Raw genomic sequence first — 19507 nt, 5'->3', positions numbered from 1 at the left:
GATCTGTTATCCAGAAAGCTCCGAATTACGGAAAGGCTGGTTCCCATAGACTCCATTTTATTCAAATTTTTAAAAAATAATTTCCTGTTTCCCTGTAATAATAAAACAGTAACTTGTACTTGATCCCAACTAAGATATAATTAATCCTTATTGGAGGCAAAACCAGCCTATTGGGTTTATTTAATGTTTATATGATTTTCTAGTAGATTTAAGGTATGAAGATCCAAATTATGGAAAGATCCATTATCCAGAAACCCCAGTATTCTGTATAACAGATACCCGTATAAGCAACTTTCCAATATGTATTGAATCCACAATTTTGGTTTCGGCCGAAACCCCGAATCCTTTGCGAAAGATTCAGCTGAATCTGCATATGCAAATCAGGGGTGGGAAGAGGAAAACATTTTTGACTTCCTTGTTTTGTGACAGTCGCGTGATCTCCCTCCCTGCCACCTAATTTGCATATGCAAATTAAGATTCGGTTAGGCCGTGCAGAAGGATTCGGCCGAATCTGAATCCTGCTGAAATTAGGATTTGGTTCAGCCGTGCAGAAGGATTCGGCCGAATCTGAATCCTGCTGAAAAAGGCCGAATCCCGAACTGAATCCTGGCTTCGGTGCATCCCTAGTATTTATTAAAAATTGTTAGTGCTATAAAAGTTATTTGTAAATGTAATTGCTATTGAAAGCAGCATTTGCTTAAAGGGGTTGTTCACCTTTGAGTAAACTTTTAGTAGGATGTAGAGAGGGATATTCTGAGACAATTTGCAGTTGGTTTTTATTTTTTATGGTTTTTGAGTTATTTAGCTTTTTATTCAGCAGCTCTCCAGTTTGTAATTTCAGGGTGGAAATTGCCCTAGCAACCATGCATTGATTTGAATAAGAGACTGGAATATGAATAGGAGAGGCCTGATTTGTAATAAAAAGTAACAATAATAATACATTTGTAGCCTTACAGAGTATTTGTTTATTAGATGGGGTCAGTGACCCCCATTTGCAAGCTAAAAAGAAAAAGACATAAAAAATTATAGAAAATAAATAATGAAGACCAATAAAAAAAGTTGCTTAGAAAAGACTATCCTACAACATACTAAAAGTTTACTTAAAGGTGAACCACCCCTTTAACTCCTGGTTGTTACTTTTAAAAATTTTTTGCAAAAGCCTTTCTCATCCGTGTCTGTCAGTCTGATATAGAGGAGAAAGGACAGACAGACACTGCATTCAATAGCAATACATACGGTAAACAAATAACTTAGAAAATGTCTAATGAATGTATACGATCATGGGGGGTTTATTAGGCAAAAAATTTTTTTTTGGGTTGACATGTCCTTTAACAAAGGACCAAGAATAACCTAAGTGTTAACAATTAACCTCTGTTCACCTGCTCTTTTAGCTTTGTTAATTGTAAAAATAAAAAAAATAATTTTTTGTATTGTGTTATAATTAGAAACCTGTTTAATTAGAAACCTGTTTATAACAGGGCACTTGAGTCCAAGAAATGATAGAATGGCCAATTCTAAGCAACTTCATTATTTATTTCCTATAATCTTTAAATTTGGGATTCGGCCGAATCCACCATTTGGGATTCGGCCGAATCCACCTCGGCCGAATCCTTGATGAAAGATTCGGCCGAATACAGAACCGAATTTGCATATACAAATAAGGGTTCAGAAAAGGAGAAAGTGGAACAAATTCTTCTTTGGTGACGAAAAGTTACGCGATTTCCCTACCCGCCCCTAATTTAAATATTCAGATTAGGATTCGGTCGAATCCGAATCCTGCTGCAAAAGGCCGAATCCTGGATTCGGTGCATCCCTACTTTAAATTATCTGCCTTCTTCTGACTCTTTCCGGTTTTCAAATAGGGGTCACTGACCCCATCTAAAAATAAACGCTCTGTAAGGCTACAAATGTATTGTTATTGCTACTTTCTCATCTTTCTATTCAGGCCTCTCCTATTCATATTTCAGTCTCTTACTTAAATCAATTCATGGTTGCTAGGGTGATGTGGACCCTGGCAACTATATGGCTGAATTTGCAAACTGAAGAGCTGCTGAAGAAAAAGCAAAATAACTCAAAACCCACAAATAATAAAAAATGAAACCCGATTGCAAATTGTCTCAGAATATCCGTCTCTACGTCATACTAAAATTGATTCAAAGGTGAACAATAGTGATGGGCGAATTTGCCGAAAAATTTGTGAATTTCCCGCGAAACGGCGAAAAATTCGCGAAACGGCGCTGGCGTCTCGTTTTTGACGCCGGGGTCCATTTTTGACAGAAATTTTTTTGACGCCGGCGAATTTTCGCCACGAATTCACGCCTGGCGAATAAATTCACCCATCACTAGTGAACAACCCATTTAACGCACCAGGGCTCACTTACTAAGCACAACCAGAGGACTCAGAGCAGCATTACTGGTGTATTTATAGCAGAGCACTTGCTGCCATTACATAAATAAATGGGGATCATTGATGGTCTCTGTGGTGGATCAGCATCTCCTGACTCTTCAACAACTGAAAGGTTTCACTTGTGTATCTTTACAAACCTCCCATTTCTGTATCGGCCACGGGAGAGCTCACCTCTCTATTATTCCCCAGATCAGTCCTAGCCAATCGAAACTCTGCATTAGTCAAGCCATTGTTAAATAAATAAGAAGCTCCTCAATGTCCTTTTCTTTCCTATTCTTGGAAGTTCCTCAGTCAGCTGTAAAGATGCGACTGGAAATATCGTCCAACAACCGATCAATACCAGTCAGGAGATTTTCTCCAGTCACTGCAGCCTTGGATACACCAGTGATGTGTCTTTATTTTATCCAATTCTAGTGCCTGCAGAAACATTGCAAAGGATCACACACATTTTTAAAGGGATACTGTAATGGGAAAATTTTCTTTTTTTTTTCCAAAACACATCAGTTAATAGTGCTGCTCCAGCAGAATTCTGCACTGAAATCCATTTCTCAAAAGAGCAAACAGATTTTTTTATATTTAATTTTGAAATCTGACATGAGGCTAGATATATTGTCAGTTTCCCAGCTGACTGCAGTCATGTGACTTGTGCTCTGATAAACGTCAGTCACTCTTTACTGCTGTACTGCAAGTTGGACTGATATCACCCCCTCCCTTTCCCCCCCAGCAGCCTAACAACAGAACAATGGGAAGTAGTGATGTGCGGGCCGGCCCGATACCTGCGGGTCGGGCGGGTTCGGCCTGACCTTGCATCCCCTTTTGCAGGTGGCGGGCGGGCAGGTCCGGGTTGAGCTCTTCTTCCTGCTCTTCACCTTGCACTGCCGGCTTTCTGATTTATAGACGCGCGCTCGATCGCCCCATTTGTGACGTCATCGGCAGGGCGGGATGGCGCGTGTCTATAAAGGTAAACCAAAAGTCGGGCTCAGGCGGGCGCGGGTGGAGGGAGATCGGGTTAGGGTAAGGTGCGGGTTTTACCTGACCAGTACATCACTGATAGGAAGGTAACCAGATGTAGCAGTTCCCTAACACAAGATAACAGCTGCCTGGTAGATCTAAGAACAGCACTCAATAGTAAAATCCAGGTCCCACTGAGACACATTCAGTTACATTGAGTAGGAGAAACAACAGGCTGCCAGAAAGCAGTTCCATCCTAAAGTGCTGGCTCTTTCTGAAATCACATGACCAGGCAAAATGAGCTGAGATGCACCTACACACCAATATTACAACTAAATACACTTGCTGCTTCAGGAATGACATTTTATATTGTACAGTGAATTATTTGCAGTGTAAACAGTGTCATTTAGAAATAAAAATACAAGAAATGCTATTTTGCATAATATAGGGATTTGTATCAGAAATATGTTTTATTATCTTAGGCCAAGTGTCTTAATTTCTGCTAAAACTAAAAAATTGCCTGGGAGGCTTTACTTTTTCTTTAGATAATATATTCACTCAGATTGCTAATATTGGCTCATTCATTAAAGGGACAAAATCAAAACTGGGTAAATAGACAGGCTGTGCAAAATATAAAATGTTTCTAATATAGTTAGTTAGGTAAAAATGTAATGTATAAAGGCTGGAGTGAGTGGATGTGTAACATAATAGCCAGAACACTACTTCCTGCTTTTCAGCTCTCTAACTCTGAGTTAGTCAGTGACTATAAGGGGGGCCACATGGGACATAACTGTTCAGTGAGTTTGTAATTGATCCTCAGCATTCAGCTCAGATTCAAAAGCAACAGATATGACCCATGTGGTCTCCCTCAAGTCACTGATTGGTTACTGCCTGGTAACCAATCAGTGGAAAGCAAGAGAGCTGAAAAGCAGGAAGTAGTGTTCTGGCTATTATGTTACACATCCAGTCACTCCAGCCTTTATACATTACATTTTTGCCTAACTAACTACAGTGGTGTGAAAAACTATTTGCCCCCTTCCTGATTTCTTATTCTTTTGCATGTTTGTCACACTTAAATGTTTCTGCTCATCAAAAACCGTTAACTATTAGTCACAGATAACATAATTGAACACAAAATGCAGTTTTTAAATGAAGGTTTACGTTATTAAGGGAGAAAAAAAAACTCCAAATCTACATGGGCCTGTGTGAAAAAGTGATTGCCCCCCTTGTTAAAAAATAACTTAACTGTGGTTTATCACACCTGAGTTCAATTTCAAAGGTTATAAAGCCATTTCTAAAGCTTTGGGACTCCAGCGAACCACAGTGAGAGCCATTATCCACAAATGGCAAAAACATGGAACAGTGGTGAACCTTCCCAGGAGTGGCCGGCCGACCAAAATGACCCCAAGAGCGCAGAGACAACTCATCCGAGAGGCCACAAAAGACCCCAGGACAACATCTAAAGAACTGCAGGCCTCACTTGCCTCAATTAAGGTCAGTGTTCACGACTCCACCATAAGAAAGAGACTGGGCAAAAACGGCCTGCATGGCAGATTTCCAAGGCGCAAACCACTTTTAAGCAAAAAGAACATTAAGGCTCGTCTCAATTTTGCTAAAAAACATCTCAATGATTGCCAAGACTTTTGGGAAAATACCTTGTGACAAACATGCAAAAGAATAAGAAATCAGGAAGGGGGCAAATAGTTTTTCACACCACTGTATATTAGATACATTTTTTATTTTGCACAGCCTATTTATTTACCCAGTTTTTATTTTTACACTGAACGGTTACTTTAAGAAAAGAAACATTAATGGAGACGGCTGTAGCTCAGTGGGCGGAGCTGCCAATGACTCTTCTGTGGTAAACAGTGGGAGAAACCATTGCCATTTTGTAGGGGGAGATAGGAGGGTTTGTCTGGACTTGCTTATTTCACGTATATCCTATTTTGAAGTAAATGAAGAGTCATGAGTAGACAGATATGTACATAGGCTGAGTAAATTACTGTACATATAAATATAATTGTGTAAGTGTGGCAGAAGCAAGCAGTGCTGTTAGCAGGAACCATAGAGTTTACAACTGTATAAACTGTACACAAACCCACTGATTTAGAGCAATTTCTCGTGTATCTATGGTCTGTGGCCCAATACTTCTGGAGGGAACCTGTAGTAGAAGGTTGTGAGGTAATATTTTGAGAAATGACGTAATAAAGATAAAATGAGCAATATTTGCCTCATTACCCAAATGTATTCTTCCTCAGAAATATGGGACTTTTACTTACTGATTCTTTTTTTTTTACCTTTCCAGATTTGTTTTCCACAGACATGCCTATAAAACGCTTTTCTTTCTCTCTCCCCGAAACTCGCTTTTTTCATACCAAAAAGGACGTGTTTAAGTTCAAATTCCACTACGGCGCCCACTTTCCGTGAGTTTTCCAGATAAAACTATTAAATACGGCCAAAAGGACGTGTTTAGATGAGAGATACAGTGGCAGAATGATTTACACTATAGAGACTGTAGAAATACAAAAAATAAACAAGTATATACAGTTTGAACATCATATTATTTTCATATCAATTGTATGTTTATTCTACGTTTAGTACGCTTCCAATGTTGCGCGCTGTAACGCACTCGTCCAACTGGAACCTTTGAAAGCAGTGGGTAAACTCCAACGCACAAATGATTCAAGAGTTCACCAATGCCCTTTTGGGGCCCCGGGCTTTTTGCTGCGGACCCAAGCAGGAATTGGTGCGTTTAGGTTAGGGATGCACCATATCCACTATATTGGATTCGGCCGAATCCTTCTCGAAAGATTCGGCCGAATCCGAACCCTAATTTGCATATGCTAATTAGGGGTGGGAATGGGAAAACAATTTTTCCTTCCCTTTTTTGTGACAAAAAGTCACGCAATTTCCCCCCCTGCCCCTAATTTGTGTATGGAAATTAGGATTCGGTTCGGCTGGGCAGAAGGATTCGACCGAATCCGAATCCTGCTGAAAAAGGCCGAATCCCGAACCAAATCCCTAGTTTAGGTAGTAACAAGTCCGTAATGAGGTACCGGCAATGATAAGCCAAAAAGGGTCAAGGCAGGCGGCAGGAATCAAAGTCAAAAAACAGGCAGGAATCGAAAAACAGAATTTTCCAATAGAATACAAAGCTTCAGCAGGGTCTGTAAACAGAAGTCAGCTTCAGCACTGCCAAAATGGAGAATTGGCTTTTTAAAGGGAATTTGGTGCCAAAAATTCAAACTTTGCGGCAAAAGATGATACTCTGCGTCAAAACGCTCAGCGTCAACGCCAGCAAAGCGACGCTCACATCACTTAGATGCACGTGACGTCAGCGCCGGGTGTGTCTGTGCCCCCTCAGCTGGGAAAAGACGCGCCGGGAGGCAAGAACACCAGAGGATCTCCTGGCACGTCTTACACACACACTCTACGGATCAGCAGACAGTGGTGACTTTAATAAAAACAGCTTTATTTACCCGGCAATTCTCCTAACACGTTTCGTGTGGTCTCACAGATGAGAATGTGTGAGACCGCAAGAAACGCATTAGGAGAATTGTCGGGTTAATAAAGCTGTTTTTTTAAAAGTCACCGACAATTCTCGTAACATTTTTTATGTGGTCTCACACGTACTCATAGATGAGTATGTATAGTACCACACGAAACGCGTTAGGAGAATTGTCAGGTAAATAAAGCTGTTTTTTTCACTGCTGATCCGTGAAGTGCGCGCAACATTGGAAGTGTACTAATCGTGAAGTCTCCCTAAGGTGCATCCAGACCAGGGACTTGAAGCGGTGAGTGACCTGTTAACATTGAATGCTTCTGAGCGTACAAATTTAGGAGAAGGAAAGGCATCTTGCACTTGGGGTGCCAAATGTTAGGCACCCCCAAGTGATTGTATTGACTTACCTGAAACCCCAGGCTGGTGCTCCTATCAGCAGAAAACTGCACCGGCCCGGGGTTATACCAGTGAGCACCACAGAGTCATCCTCTTCCGACTTCTTCTTTCTTCAAATTTCCTGGGGCAACGCATGCGCAGTTGAATGAAATAGCGACTTTTTAGTTAAACATTTCGTTCTAATGCGCAGCCGCACAAAGAAAGAAGAAGCCGGAAAAAGGATCGCTCCGTGGTGCTCACTGGTATAACCCCGGGCCGGTGCAGTTTTCTGCTGATAGGAGCACCAGCCTGGGGTTTCACGTAAGTCAATACAATTGGGGGTGCCTAACATTTGGCACCCCCAAGTGCAGGATGCCTTTCCATCTCCTTTAGGATACATTGAAAAAAAACACCAAGACAAATTAAACGTTGAAATCGCAAAGCCTTTATTAAGAAATAACTCTGCTTCCGCTCCTCTTCAGAAAAGGCGGCAAGCACCGCACGATGGATCGCAATCGACTTTTCTAAAGAGGAGCACAAGCGGAGTTTCATTAAGTTATTTGTTAATAAAGACTTTGTGATTTTAAAATGTTATTTGTCTTGGTGGTTTTTTTTTTCAATGTATACTAACGGAATTTTTTTAAAAAACATTTTGATGCTACTGGTCCTTTAAGCGACAGCTCCAGGGCGTTCACACCAGCCCCACTCAGTTATAGGGCGAGTGCTGCGGTTAATAAGCACGTTTTAAATCTGTTCATAAAAGGAGGGAGGGTTGGAGCGCATCCTAATTGTTGTATTGTCTTATTTTTATTCTAGCATGGAAGATACACAAAACAAAGAATATATTTCAGAAGAAATAGTGGTGGGTACAAAAGGATTTGTATACGCGGCTGCGTACGTGTGTGTAAGTGTGCAATAAAAGATAACAAAACAAACAAATCATAAGGGATTTGTAAATTAAAAAATAAATGTTTGGTGATATAAATGAATGACATCTAATTAATATTAAGTAAATAATTTTTAAGCACCTTTCAGGGTTTTTACTTGTTTGTAAATGCAATTGCTGAAAGCAATATCAGTGTCGACGTAAGCAAAGGCAGATAATTAACTGACCTGTAAAGAAGAAAACGAGGCGACGTCGTTTCTAAGGTAAGAACCAGTAGTGAAATAAAATGGCAGCTACATTCAACAGCAATTATATTTACAAATAACTCTAAAACCATTGGCATTTTTTAAATGAATGTATCTTAGAAAGTCCTTAGAATTAAACTTCTTTTATTCAGTGAATCTTTTGATTTTGGGTTTGCATCTGTTGATGTCAAAGAGGGAGACAGCATTTAGAAACTATACGAGGACATCCCCTCCAAAATAAATTGCTCTATTTATTCATTTTAGTTTGGTAAAAAAATGATTTAAAGAAGCAGTGACAGCAACAACTGAATGATAATGTCCTGTTGCTCTACACGGGTATTTTTATGTAGTTTATATAAACAAGCTGCTGTGTTGGCATGAAGGCAGTCATTCAAGTATAAAAAGAGGTAACATAGCTGATGAGCTCTGTAGAATACAATGGGTTTTGTTCTTATGCAAGAAGCTAAAGAGGGTTCAAATGATATTCATGACTCTCTACAGGGCTACAGATTGAAAACTTTTCTATAAAACAGAAGTTTGTTGCCAATAGTTTATTTGTAGGTGCCAGCGTCATTACCCCCCTGTAAGTACCTTTCTTGCCCACCAATGCGTGCTGTAGTCGGGCAGGGGAAGACCAGGAAAGAAGCGGCCCATGTGGGAGCGGATATGGGCTGGGGACCCACCAGGTTTTATCCCACTGGCCCAGTCGGACCATGGTAGGTGCTACATGAATAGATACGAAAGAAAGTAAAATATGTTCACTTTTTACTGATCCTTTAAAAGACTGCTGTAAACTTAAGTAAACAAACGTTGATATGATTATATAATTATTTAAATAACCATGTGATAATAATGCAACCCTTTCTCTCTTTATTTCTAGGATTCAATCAGAGCTGTCCTTGCAAATCATGAGAATTTGCATCCTTTTTGCACAGAACATTTTATTATATTTCCATGTATCCTTTCATTTAACAACATTTAATAGGGACTGGGAGGGCACGAGGACTAGCCCTATAAATAAGGGCAAAGGGGTTCATTAGCTTTGACCCCATGATGATGAGATCACTTCTGCCCATGTCCAACTGCCATCTGCATCTTGTACTGGATTGGTGCAGACAGTGTCCATCGCTGATCTGAATGAGGTACAAGTTAAGGTGGCCATACACGGGCTGATATAAACTGTCGACAGACTAAGCCAGCAGCTTATTGGGCTGTGTATGGGGCCCTCAGATGGGCTTCCCTGATCAGTATCTGGGTGAAAATTGTCCAGATGTCAATCGTGCAGGTTTAAAAACCCCGTTGGATTGAGGACCGCAACGGTCAACCCGATATCACCAACCTCAAGGTGGGAATATCGGATAGAGATCTGCTCTTGTGGCGACCTCACCAAATGAGTGGGTCTCTGCATGTATGGCCACCGTTAGGATGCAAATGATTAACCTTCATGCCTACCTGGGCTGCTGAAGGTCTCTGCATTTCAAAACAGAGCTGCGGTGTGGGATTTTATAGCTTTTTGTTCCTCTGTGCTCCGGTTTAGGGATAAGGGCACATGCTCAGATCTGGGGAGAGTAGTCGCCCGGGTGACTAATCTCCCCGTACTGCCTCCCGCCGGCTAGAATGTAAATCGCCAGCAGTTGCACTCGGAGAGCTTCCTTTTCCGAGGCAGTTCAGGGAGATTAGTCGCCCCAAAGAAGAGGAGATTTGTCGCCGGGCCACTAATATCCCCGAATCTGAGCGTATGCAGGCCTGAATTTGTGGAAAGGCCCAGGCCTAAGGGCAGGACTACATGCTTGGACCCGACACGTCGCAATGGGATTAAATGCATGCGTCGTGTCAGATGTTTTACATAAAACGGAAGTGAAGGAGAAATCGCATGTTACAACTACACTGATCTGCGTTTTCATCCGACAGTTGGATCAATGTAGTTGTAACATGCAATTTCTCCTTCACTTCCGTTTAATGTAAAACATCCGACACGACGCATGCATTTAGCCGCATTGCGACGTGTCGGGTCCAAGCGCGTCATGTAGGACTGCCCTAAGGCGGCAGGAATTTTTAAGGCGGCGTTCTGCCCAACCACACCCACATTGGTTCAGAAACACTGGGGATGCGCAGGAGATAAAATCGTTTTTAAAATTTCCTATGCACCAATCCCCATTGCTTCCGTCCCGATGATTAAAATTTGTGCGAATACAAGGGAGGGGACTAGGGTTGCCACCTGCCCGGTATTTTACCGGCCTGGTTGGTAAATATTAATCTTGATCACAATGTTATTAATAGGGGAACTGCGTAACAATATAGGAATGCTGGTATTTTTTTTCAAAAAAATGTGGCAACCCTAGAGGGGATGGGGGCAAATGTCAGTGGGCCTAGGGGTGCCCACTATGTAAATCCCAATTGTGTCACAGGAGCAGACAAAAGTAATTGCGGCCAATACTGGTTATAAATAATTCACTACGGTCAAGAGTCTAGATGCTGCTGTTGGTACAAAAACCGCTGGCTTGATCTGTGCCAGATATTTACAAAGGGATTGAAATGTTTTTCAGCCTTAAAGCAACTGCCCAGATAAGACTAAATGGGATAGTGCTGCTCGTCTGAGGTTTACATGTGGAGATAAAACCTTCAACCCATTTCCATTTGTCTTTACTTTATACATAGAGCCAAAATCGTATTTGCCTGGTGAGTGAGTATTTCAGCATGAAAATGTACAGCACCATATACCGAGGGGCAGTGTCTTACCACCAGGAAAACTCCCTACAAGCCTCGGATTCAGTGGGCCCTTTTGCTTCTAATCACTTGGCTTATTTCAAGACCATTTAATAACAACAAAGCTAAACAGATATGAGTAATGTATGTAAAGAAAATAAACTGGGAGAATAAAGTTGAGAGAGGACAAAAAATAGTTTGGATAGTGGGCCCTTGGTCTGAGGTTCACTGGTGGGCCCCTGGCATCCCAGTCTGACACTGTCTGGTGATCTCTAGTATTCCACCAATTTCCCTTCCCATGGCCATGCATGTTCACATCCTAGCTGTTTGACAGGCTTTAAAATGATGGTGAAAATCTTGTTTAAAGGGGAACTCTGGCTTCCAAACCAAAATGTGATAAAGAGGCCACATAAAACAGAAACCCCTAATATCCCCATCACAGTTACCTGTTTCTTCAAAAAGTCTGAATAAATGTCATTTTCTATGCTGAAATCCAGCTGTGTAACAGTCCTTCTCTTTCTGCATCATTTGAATCCTGGCAGGGAAGGAGGGACTAAACACTGATGTCACACATTGTACTTACAGACAACATGCAGGAACTACATAACCCACAATGCATTGCACTGGGATGTTCCTTTCCTTATTGAAATCACATGTGCAGGGAATTATGGGGTTTGGAGGATGCAGGCTGAGGACAGATGGCTGTTGATACAAAGTAACAGTAGTCAGACAGCTCATCAAAGTAGTCAGACAGATCAGCAGGAGAGCAGGGGGCTGGGCTTTAGCACTTGTCAGAAACCATTCAAAATCATGAAAAGTCGGCATATTTTTTAATTGATGCATATTGCAATCAATATACTTTTCAAAAAGCTTAAGTTATGTTTCAAAGGAAAACCTATACCCCTGAACAATATAGGTCTCTGTAAAAATATATTGCATAAAACACTGCTTCATCTAAATAAACCATTTTCATAGTAGTATACTGTATGTCATTGAGTAATCGTAATTAGAAAATTGCCATTTTAAGTACCAAGGGCCGCCCCCTGGGATCATATGATTCACCGTGCACACAAACCAACCAAGAGCACACATATACTGTACCAGTTTGGTAAGATTCTTGAATATGCCACTTGATAGGATATAAACTATCTGTTGCTTAAGTATTCATTGTGGGGGTATAGTTTCCCTTTAATTGGAAATTGTGTAGCATTTGTTATTCAATATAGGCTCTGGTATTTCAAGGACACAGGCCCAAAGTGGTGATTGTCTTTGGCATTTTACAGTAGCCCATTTGGCATTTGAATCTACAAATTGCCAGTCCAGGCCTGACTGTCACATGCATGGCAAGTGCTGACATGTACATAAGACCGGGTACATGGAGTATGAAATTATTAAGTGGCTACCATAAATTAGAAGATGGCACTGTATTGTCTGTAGAAAACAAGTCTCCCGCCAGCACACAGAGACCTCTCTTTGGTTGATCAATATATAAAAGTGACATTTTAAGTCTTGTTCTTTTTTCCCCATACAGAGAAGCAGAGTAACCCCAGGGATATTGAAGAACAGAGCAGTGATCTCACTGAGGTTTGATTTTAGTAACACTACCTTTTTTTTTTTTTCAAATAGTGGGATCTTTGGATAGTGCCAGACGATGCACAGGCCGAGTATCCACTACTCCTGCTGCTCTGTGCGTCGCTCTATGTGCACCTCAATACATTGCCTCCTCCCGGGTACAGGCAGACATGGCAGATTTCGGTGCAAAATGCAAAATCTCATGTTTCAAGCCAAGGCAATGTATTCTGGTGCAGGGACATGAAGCAGCAGAGGAGCACATTCTTGAACTTTATTTCTTCTAGGGATTCACTGAATCCACTTTTTTGGATTCGGCCGAATCCTTTGCAAAAGATTCTAGGGATGAAACTAGGAATGCACAGAATCCAGGCTTCGGTTTGGGATTCGGCCTTTTTCAGCAGGATCCGGCCGTATCCTTCTGCCCAGCTGAACCAAAACGGAATCCTAATTTGCATATGCAGATTAGGGGTGGGAAGGGGAAAATATTTTTTACTTTCTTGTTTTTCGTCCCCACCTCTAATTTGCATATGCAAATTCAAATTTGGTTCGGCCGGCAAGAAGGATTTGGCCGAATCCTGCTGAAAAAGCCCAAATCCCTAACCGAATCCTGGATTCGGTGCATCCCTTGTTTCTTCGCAGGCCAAGCTCCACATTGTCTGCCACTAGTTTTAGACTTACTTCTTTGCTTCTCCACTGGGTTTATAAGCAATAAGGCAATAATTCCAGAATCGCAGACTTGCTTCAGCCGAAAAATGCGTGAATCATTCCCACTGACATATTAAAATGAGATTAAAGGGGTCCTCGTGAGGCAACTTCGGGCGACTGCGGAAAACCAAGCGCTCCGAGTGCCATCCCACCGGGTATTTAGATTCTAGCCGGAGGGAAATTTGTATATTAGAGATTAGTATCATATAAAATTTTTATTCCTGAAGCAGCAAGTGTATTTAGTTGTAATATTGGTGTGTAGGTGCATCTCAGGTCATTTTGCCTGGTCATGTGATTTCAGAAAGAGCCAGCACTTTAGGATGGAACTGCTTTCTGGCAGGCTGTTGTTTCTCCTACTCAATGTAACTGAATGTGTCTCAGTGGGACCTGGATTTTACTATTGAGTGCTGTTCTTAGATCTACCAGGCAGCTGTTATCTTGTGTTAGGGAGCTGCTATCTGGTTACCTTCCCATTGTTCTGCTGGAGGGGTTGATTTCACTCCAACTTGCAGTACAGCAGTAAAGAGTGACTGAAGTTTATCAGAGCACAAGTCACATGAATGGGGGCAGATGGGAACCGATATGTCAGATTTAAAAATTAAATATTACAAAATCTGTTTGCTGTTTTGAGAAATGGATTTCAGTGCAGAATTCTGCCGGAGCAGCACTATTAACTGATGTGTTTTGGGAAAAAAAACATTTTTCCCTTTAAAATGACTGCTCTGAACAGGTTTTTTGGGAAAAGCATGAAGCTCCATGTGTCTAGGAAACAAAGTACAAAACTCTTAATAAGGTCTCATTATTTTTGGCTTTGATGTTATTATTGGTGTCACTTTTCATTGCACCCAAGAAAGAAGATGATGGAGCGATGAAGCATGAGGAGACCAGCGCTATTTCAGGTTAGAGTTTCAGACATGTTTGGGGCTACACACTGTAGTTAGGAAAGCACATCACATAAATCAGGTGTCTCAAGCTGTTGTTGATCTACAAACCCTATTCCTAGAATTCCCATTAAGGATTCATATGTAGTTGCTAAACCTTTATGATCACTGACTAATTGAGTGAATTCTTGCAGGTTTTTGCTATAGAATCTGACTGTAAGGCTTTTACTTTCTCTGCTGCTGGGGAAACTTTTGACCCGTTTCGTTTCGCCAAAAATTCGCCACCGGCGAAATGTCGCAGACGCACATTAAAGTCTATGGGCATCAAACATTTTTTGACTGGTGGCAAAAATTTTTTTTTTTGTCGCACATCATACAAGTCTATGGGCGTCATTTCCGTGGCGAAACAAGGCGAAAAAATTCGCCCATCCCTACTTGTAAAGTGTTTTCACTTTTGATGTGCATACCTCCCAACTGTCAGTTTTTAGAGGGACAGTCCCTTGTTTGTACTGGAAAGTCCAGATTTTCTCTGCACTGAACAGGCAGAAAAAGAAACAAAGTTTCTGACTTAATTGGCTTCTGGCAGAGAGCCCAGATCAGCCACAGCTGCTGATAAGATACTTTTGTAACAATTTTGAGATAAGCAAATAAGTAATTGTAACAATATAAGATAACAGGTCCCTTGGGAGAAGTCAGACTTACAGCTTAAAGGGCAGTTCATTAGCAAAACTGTAATAACTGAAAAAAAACACAGAAATATGTTCAAACTTTCATAACCTGCCACATTTTGTAAAATGAACATGGTAATTATGGGGTGTGGGCACAAAAATGGGCATGGTCAAAAATTGCCACACCGTGCACAGCAACTTTTTTGTCCCTCTTTTTATTTCCAAAATGTTGGGAGGTATGATAGTGTGTGGAGCTTGCCATTTATCGTATGGGAAGCTCCTTTTGCCTAGAAGATGCATTAGAGCTCACTCTATTAAAATCACCAGACATCATGTCTCTCTACATGCAGAATTTGTGCAAAAGGCAGTTATTTTGTTTGTACTGGAATCAGTTATTTGAGTGAGCTCTAATTCATCTGCTAGGAGGTTGGGTGTCAGATATTCATTGACAGTTAGATCCAATATATCTTATAGGGGGGCTCCTTTTGCCTAGAAGATGTATTAGAGCTCACTCTATTAAACTCACCAGACATCATGTCTCTCTACATGCAGAATTTGTGCAAAAGGCAGTTATTTTGTTACATTTTGTTTGTACTGGAATCAGTTATTTGAGTGAGCTCTAATTCATCTGCTAGGAACGGAAGCCCCCCTATAAGATATATTGGACCTAACACATGAGTTCTAGGCGGTCCCCCATAGGCTAAAACAGCAATTCTGAATTTTTAAAGCGACAGTACATGATAAATTTTGATATTTCAATTTTTTTCAAATTCAAATCGAATTTGGACTATTCACTAGTCGAAGTACACAGAAAATAGCTCGAAATTAAAAAAAATTTCATTCGAAAATTCACCTAGACCTTTGATAAATCTGCCCCTATGTGTTTTTAATTTTACAGTTGCTCATTTCTACATAAATAATATTGTTTTCATTTCATATGAAGCTGTCACACAGATACCAAAGTGTCAAGTCCAAGCAGATCAGGATCCAGGCCCATCATGTGGCTCCAACATTCAGACAGGTGGAATTACAAGATTCCTTACAAGGTGCGGAACCCGACATTATCAAAATGAGCATTTAAATAAAAAAAGTCAGAGCAAACTAGAATCCACGATTTTACCTTATTTATTATTAAAAAAGCACGATTTAATCGGATCAGGAACAAACCCGATAAAATCGAGTGAAAATCCGAACCATATGTTTTTTTCTGATTTTTTTTCTGACTCACTCAATTTTTCTGAGTTTTTCCAGAAAAGTCCAAATTTTTCAGATTTTTGCCTGAACAGCCTGAAATAGTTGGATTTTCAGGCTTATCCCAGCACAGACCACAGAAACTTCCAGATAGGATAGTGACCTCTCCCATTGACTCATATACAACCTCAGCAGCTCTGAGATGGAGGATTTTTGGATTCAGACTTTATCCATCTTGGGGGTAATAAATCTTGAGTTTTTTTCCACAAAAAATTTGGATTTTATAGTAAAGAACTCAAATTTTTCTTGCATTTGGACTTTAAACATGAACAGCTTAGTTTGCGGGGGGGGGGGGTATCAGCTGGACCCTACCAGCCATCTGCCCATTAGGTTATTAGGATAAAGTTAAGTAGTGGAAAAACCAGACAACAGTGAATGTGCTGCTTAGTATAATGTTTCCACTTATTCATGTCAGTCTGCCTGTTTGGCTTTTTTGTTATATCTATCTCTATATCTATCTCTATCATCTATCTATCTCTATCATCTATCTATCTATCTATCTATCTATCTATCTATCTATCATCTATCTATCTATCTATCTATTATCTATCTATTATCTATCTATCATCTATCTATCTATCTATCTCTATCATCTATCATCTATCTATCTATCTATCTATCTATCTATCTATCTATCATCTATCTATTATCTATCTATCTATCTATCTATTATCTATCTATCTATCTATCTATCTATCTATCTATCTCTATCATCTATCATCTATCTATCTATCTATCTATCTATCTATCTATCATCTATCTATCTATCTATCTATTATCTATCTATCTATCATCTATCTATCTATCTCTATATCTATCTATCTATCTCTATATCTATCTATCTATCTATCATCTATCTCTATATCTATTTATCTATCTATCCATCTCTCTATCTATCTATTTATCATCTTTCTATTTATCTATCATCTATATCTATTTATCTATCTATCTATCTATTATCTATCTATCTATCGATCTATCTCTATTTCTATTTATCTATCTATCAATCTATTTATCGATCGATCTATCATCTATCTCTATTTCTATTTATCTATCTATCAATCTATTTATCGATCGATCTATCATCTATCTCTATATATATTTATCTATCTATCTATCGATCTATCTATCTATCATCTATCTCTATATCTATCTATCTATCTATCTATCTATTTATTTATCTATCTCTATATCTATCTATCATCTATCTTTATATCTATCTATCTATCTATCATCTATCTCTATATCTATCTATCAATCTATCCATCTCTATTTCTATCTATTTATTTATCTATCGATCTATGGATCTATCTATCATCTATCTCAATATCTATTTATTTATCTATCATCTATCTATCGACCTATCTATCACCCATCTATCTATCGATCTATCTATCAATCTATCTATCGATCTATCAATCTATCTATCGATCTATCTATCGATCTATCTATCAATCTATCTATCTATCTATCTATCATCTATCTCTATATCTATCTATCAATCTATCCATCTCTATTTCTATCTATTTATTTATCTATCGATCTATCGATCTATCGATCTATCTATCATCTATATCTATTTATTTATATATCATCTATCTATCGACCTATCTATCATCTCTCTCTATATCTATTTATCTATCTATCGATCTATCTATCAATCTATCCATCGATCTATCTATCTATTTATTTATCTATCTATCTATCTATCTATCTATTTATTTATCTATCAATCTATCGATCTATCTATCATCTATCTCTATATCTATTTATCTATCTATCGATCTACCTATCAATCTATCTATCTCTATTTCTATCTATTTATTTATCTATCTATCTATCTCTATTTCTATCTATCTATCAATCTATCTATCTATCTATCTATCTATCTATCGATCGCTATATCTATCTATCAATCTATCTATCGATCGACCTATATATCTATCTATTGTTAATACATTTTTTTCCCAAGGTGTATGAAATAATTGTGTTTATTCTGTTTCCTGCCAGGCTCAATCCTCTCCAGTTTCTGTTTGGTGGATGGAAACGCATTTAATATCAGCTGCCTCTGCCTGCCATAAGCCTTAGCAGCAGTACATTTATTACGCTTGGATTCATTATACACTAATTTCATTTGTGACGGATCAGATGCCACGGAGTCTATTGCTCTACTGTATTCTGTTACATTATGCATTGTCAGTTCTAAATTAAAAGTTAATGAAATTGCTCAAAAAACATCCTCTTTTTGTTTAATTTGCATACTCACCCTACGGGTGCCAGACTGTGCCAACCCTAAAGGTGCCACTACTCTATCCCTTTTATCTGCTTGACCAATTTCATTTGAGTGAAGATAATTGCGCATATAGTCCTGGTGATATTAGACACTTTCTCTGGGCTAAGTGAGCAGAAGATATTGCTTATAAGCATCAGTTTCATTCCCTGTAAATATAAACTATTTAAATATTGGCTCTAAGGCATTTGGAAAGGTGGGGGGTGGGCATCCATGATTCCCTTCCTCATGTCATAATGATAAATGAGCTGCAGATTCCATCTGTGTATTGCTCATAATGGCACATACAGAGGAGAACACTATTCTGTTAATCTGTTCAGTAGGGACAGAGAAGTGAGAATATGCAACACCAACATAGATATTGGCTACCTAAAATTGTTCATGCAGATGGCCAAATAAAGGCCCCCTGTTTAACATGGGTTCAGTCAATAGGGATTGTGCTGAACATACTGTTTTGTATATTTTCAAGGCCGGAACTAGGGTTGGGGGCTGGGCACACACCCCTTTTTTCCTGCATTCACCTACGTTGGCTTTGTTCTGCAATTCAGATCTGGATGACTGCTGAGCAGAGCATGATGGTGACATCACAACAGGGAAGATGACTTCACTCCCTTCCTGACAGTCACTCTAGGAGGAATTGGGCAATCCAGTGAGGGAGCTTGCCTTAGGTGCCCATCTGACTTTCGGCCAGATATCGAACGGGGAAGCCCGTCGGATGGCCCCAGACACAGGCCAATAAGCTGCTGACTCGATCTGTTGGCAGCTTTTATCGGCCCGTGTATGGGGGCCTTAAGTCTGAGACTACACAAGACAAATGTTGCATGCACACAAGACTAAGATATTATCCTTATTTCCTTACAGATATTACCCCAAGCCTCGGACGCGTTGGCCATGGCTCTGGTTTCAGCTTCAGTCCTCTTGATCCTTGCTGGGGTGGTTCAGGAGATCTTTGTGGTTGCCAGTCCTGGATGCCACCTTCATCGTAAGTCTTCTCACATCCAAGCTGTAATTTTAAGATGAATCATGACTTGCCATTATCTAAAGACTTGCCTATGGTCATCTCCTTCA

General features: G+C 39.8%; 1 protein-coding gene across 2 annotated transcripts; it reads left to right on the top strand.

Annotated features, from left to right (window-relative positions):
• The first annotated feature begins 5175 nt into the window (after positions 1-5175).
• LOC108715173 (membrane-anchored junction protein-like) lies at positions 5176-18428 on the top strand. Of its 2 annotated transcripts, none has more exons than XM_041560790.1 (9): positions 5176-5539; positions 5664-5781; positions 8052-8139; positions 9247-9322; positions 10932-11045; positions 12604-12656; positions 14200-14248; positions 15842-15944; positions 18160-18428. In XM_041560790.1, the coding sequence occupies exons 2-9, from the start codon at positions 5681-5683 to the stop codon at positions 18203-18205; spliced, it is 630 nt and encodes a 209-aa protein (XP_041416724.1). In that variant the 5' UTR covers positions 5176-5539; positions 5664-5680; the 3' UTR covers positions 18206-18428. The 2 variants fall into 2 exon arrangements, with proteins under 2 accessions (XP_041416724.1, XP_041416725.1); XM_041560791.1 differs by having other exon boundaries at positions 5179-5539; positions 8052-8097; positions 18160-18426.
• The last annotated feature ends 1079 nt before the right edge of the window (positions 18429-19507 follow it).

This window comes from Xenopus laevis, chromosome 4S, assembly GCF_017654675.1.
Source record: "Xenopus laevis strain J_2021 chromosome 4S, Xenopus_laevis_v10.1, whole genome shotgun sequence".
NCBI classification, from domain to species: Eukaryota; Metazoa; Chordata; class Amphibia; order Anura; family Pipidae; genus Xenopus; species Xenopus laevis.
The sequence above is the reverse complement of the archived record's forward strand: the minus strand, read 5'-3'. Positions and strand labels throughout refer to the sequence as shown.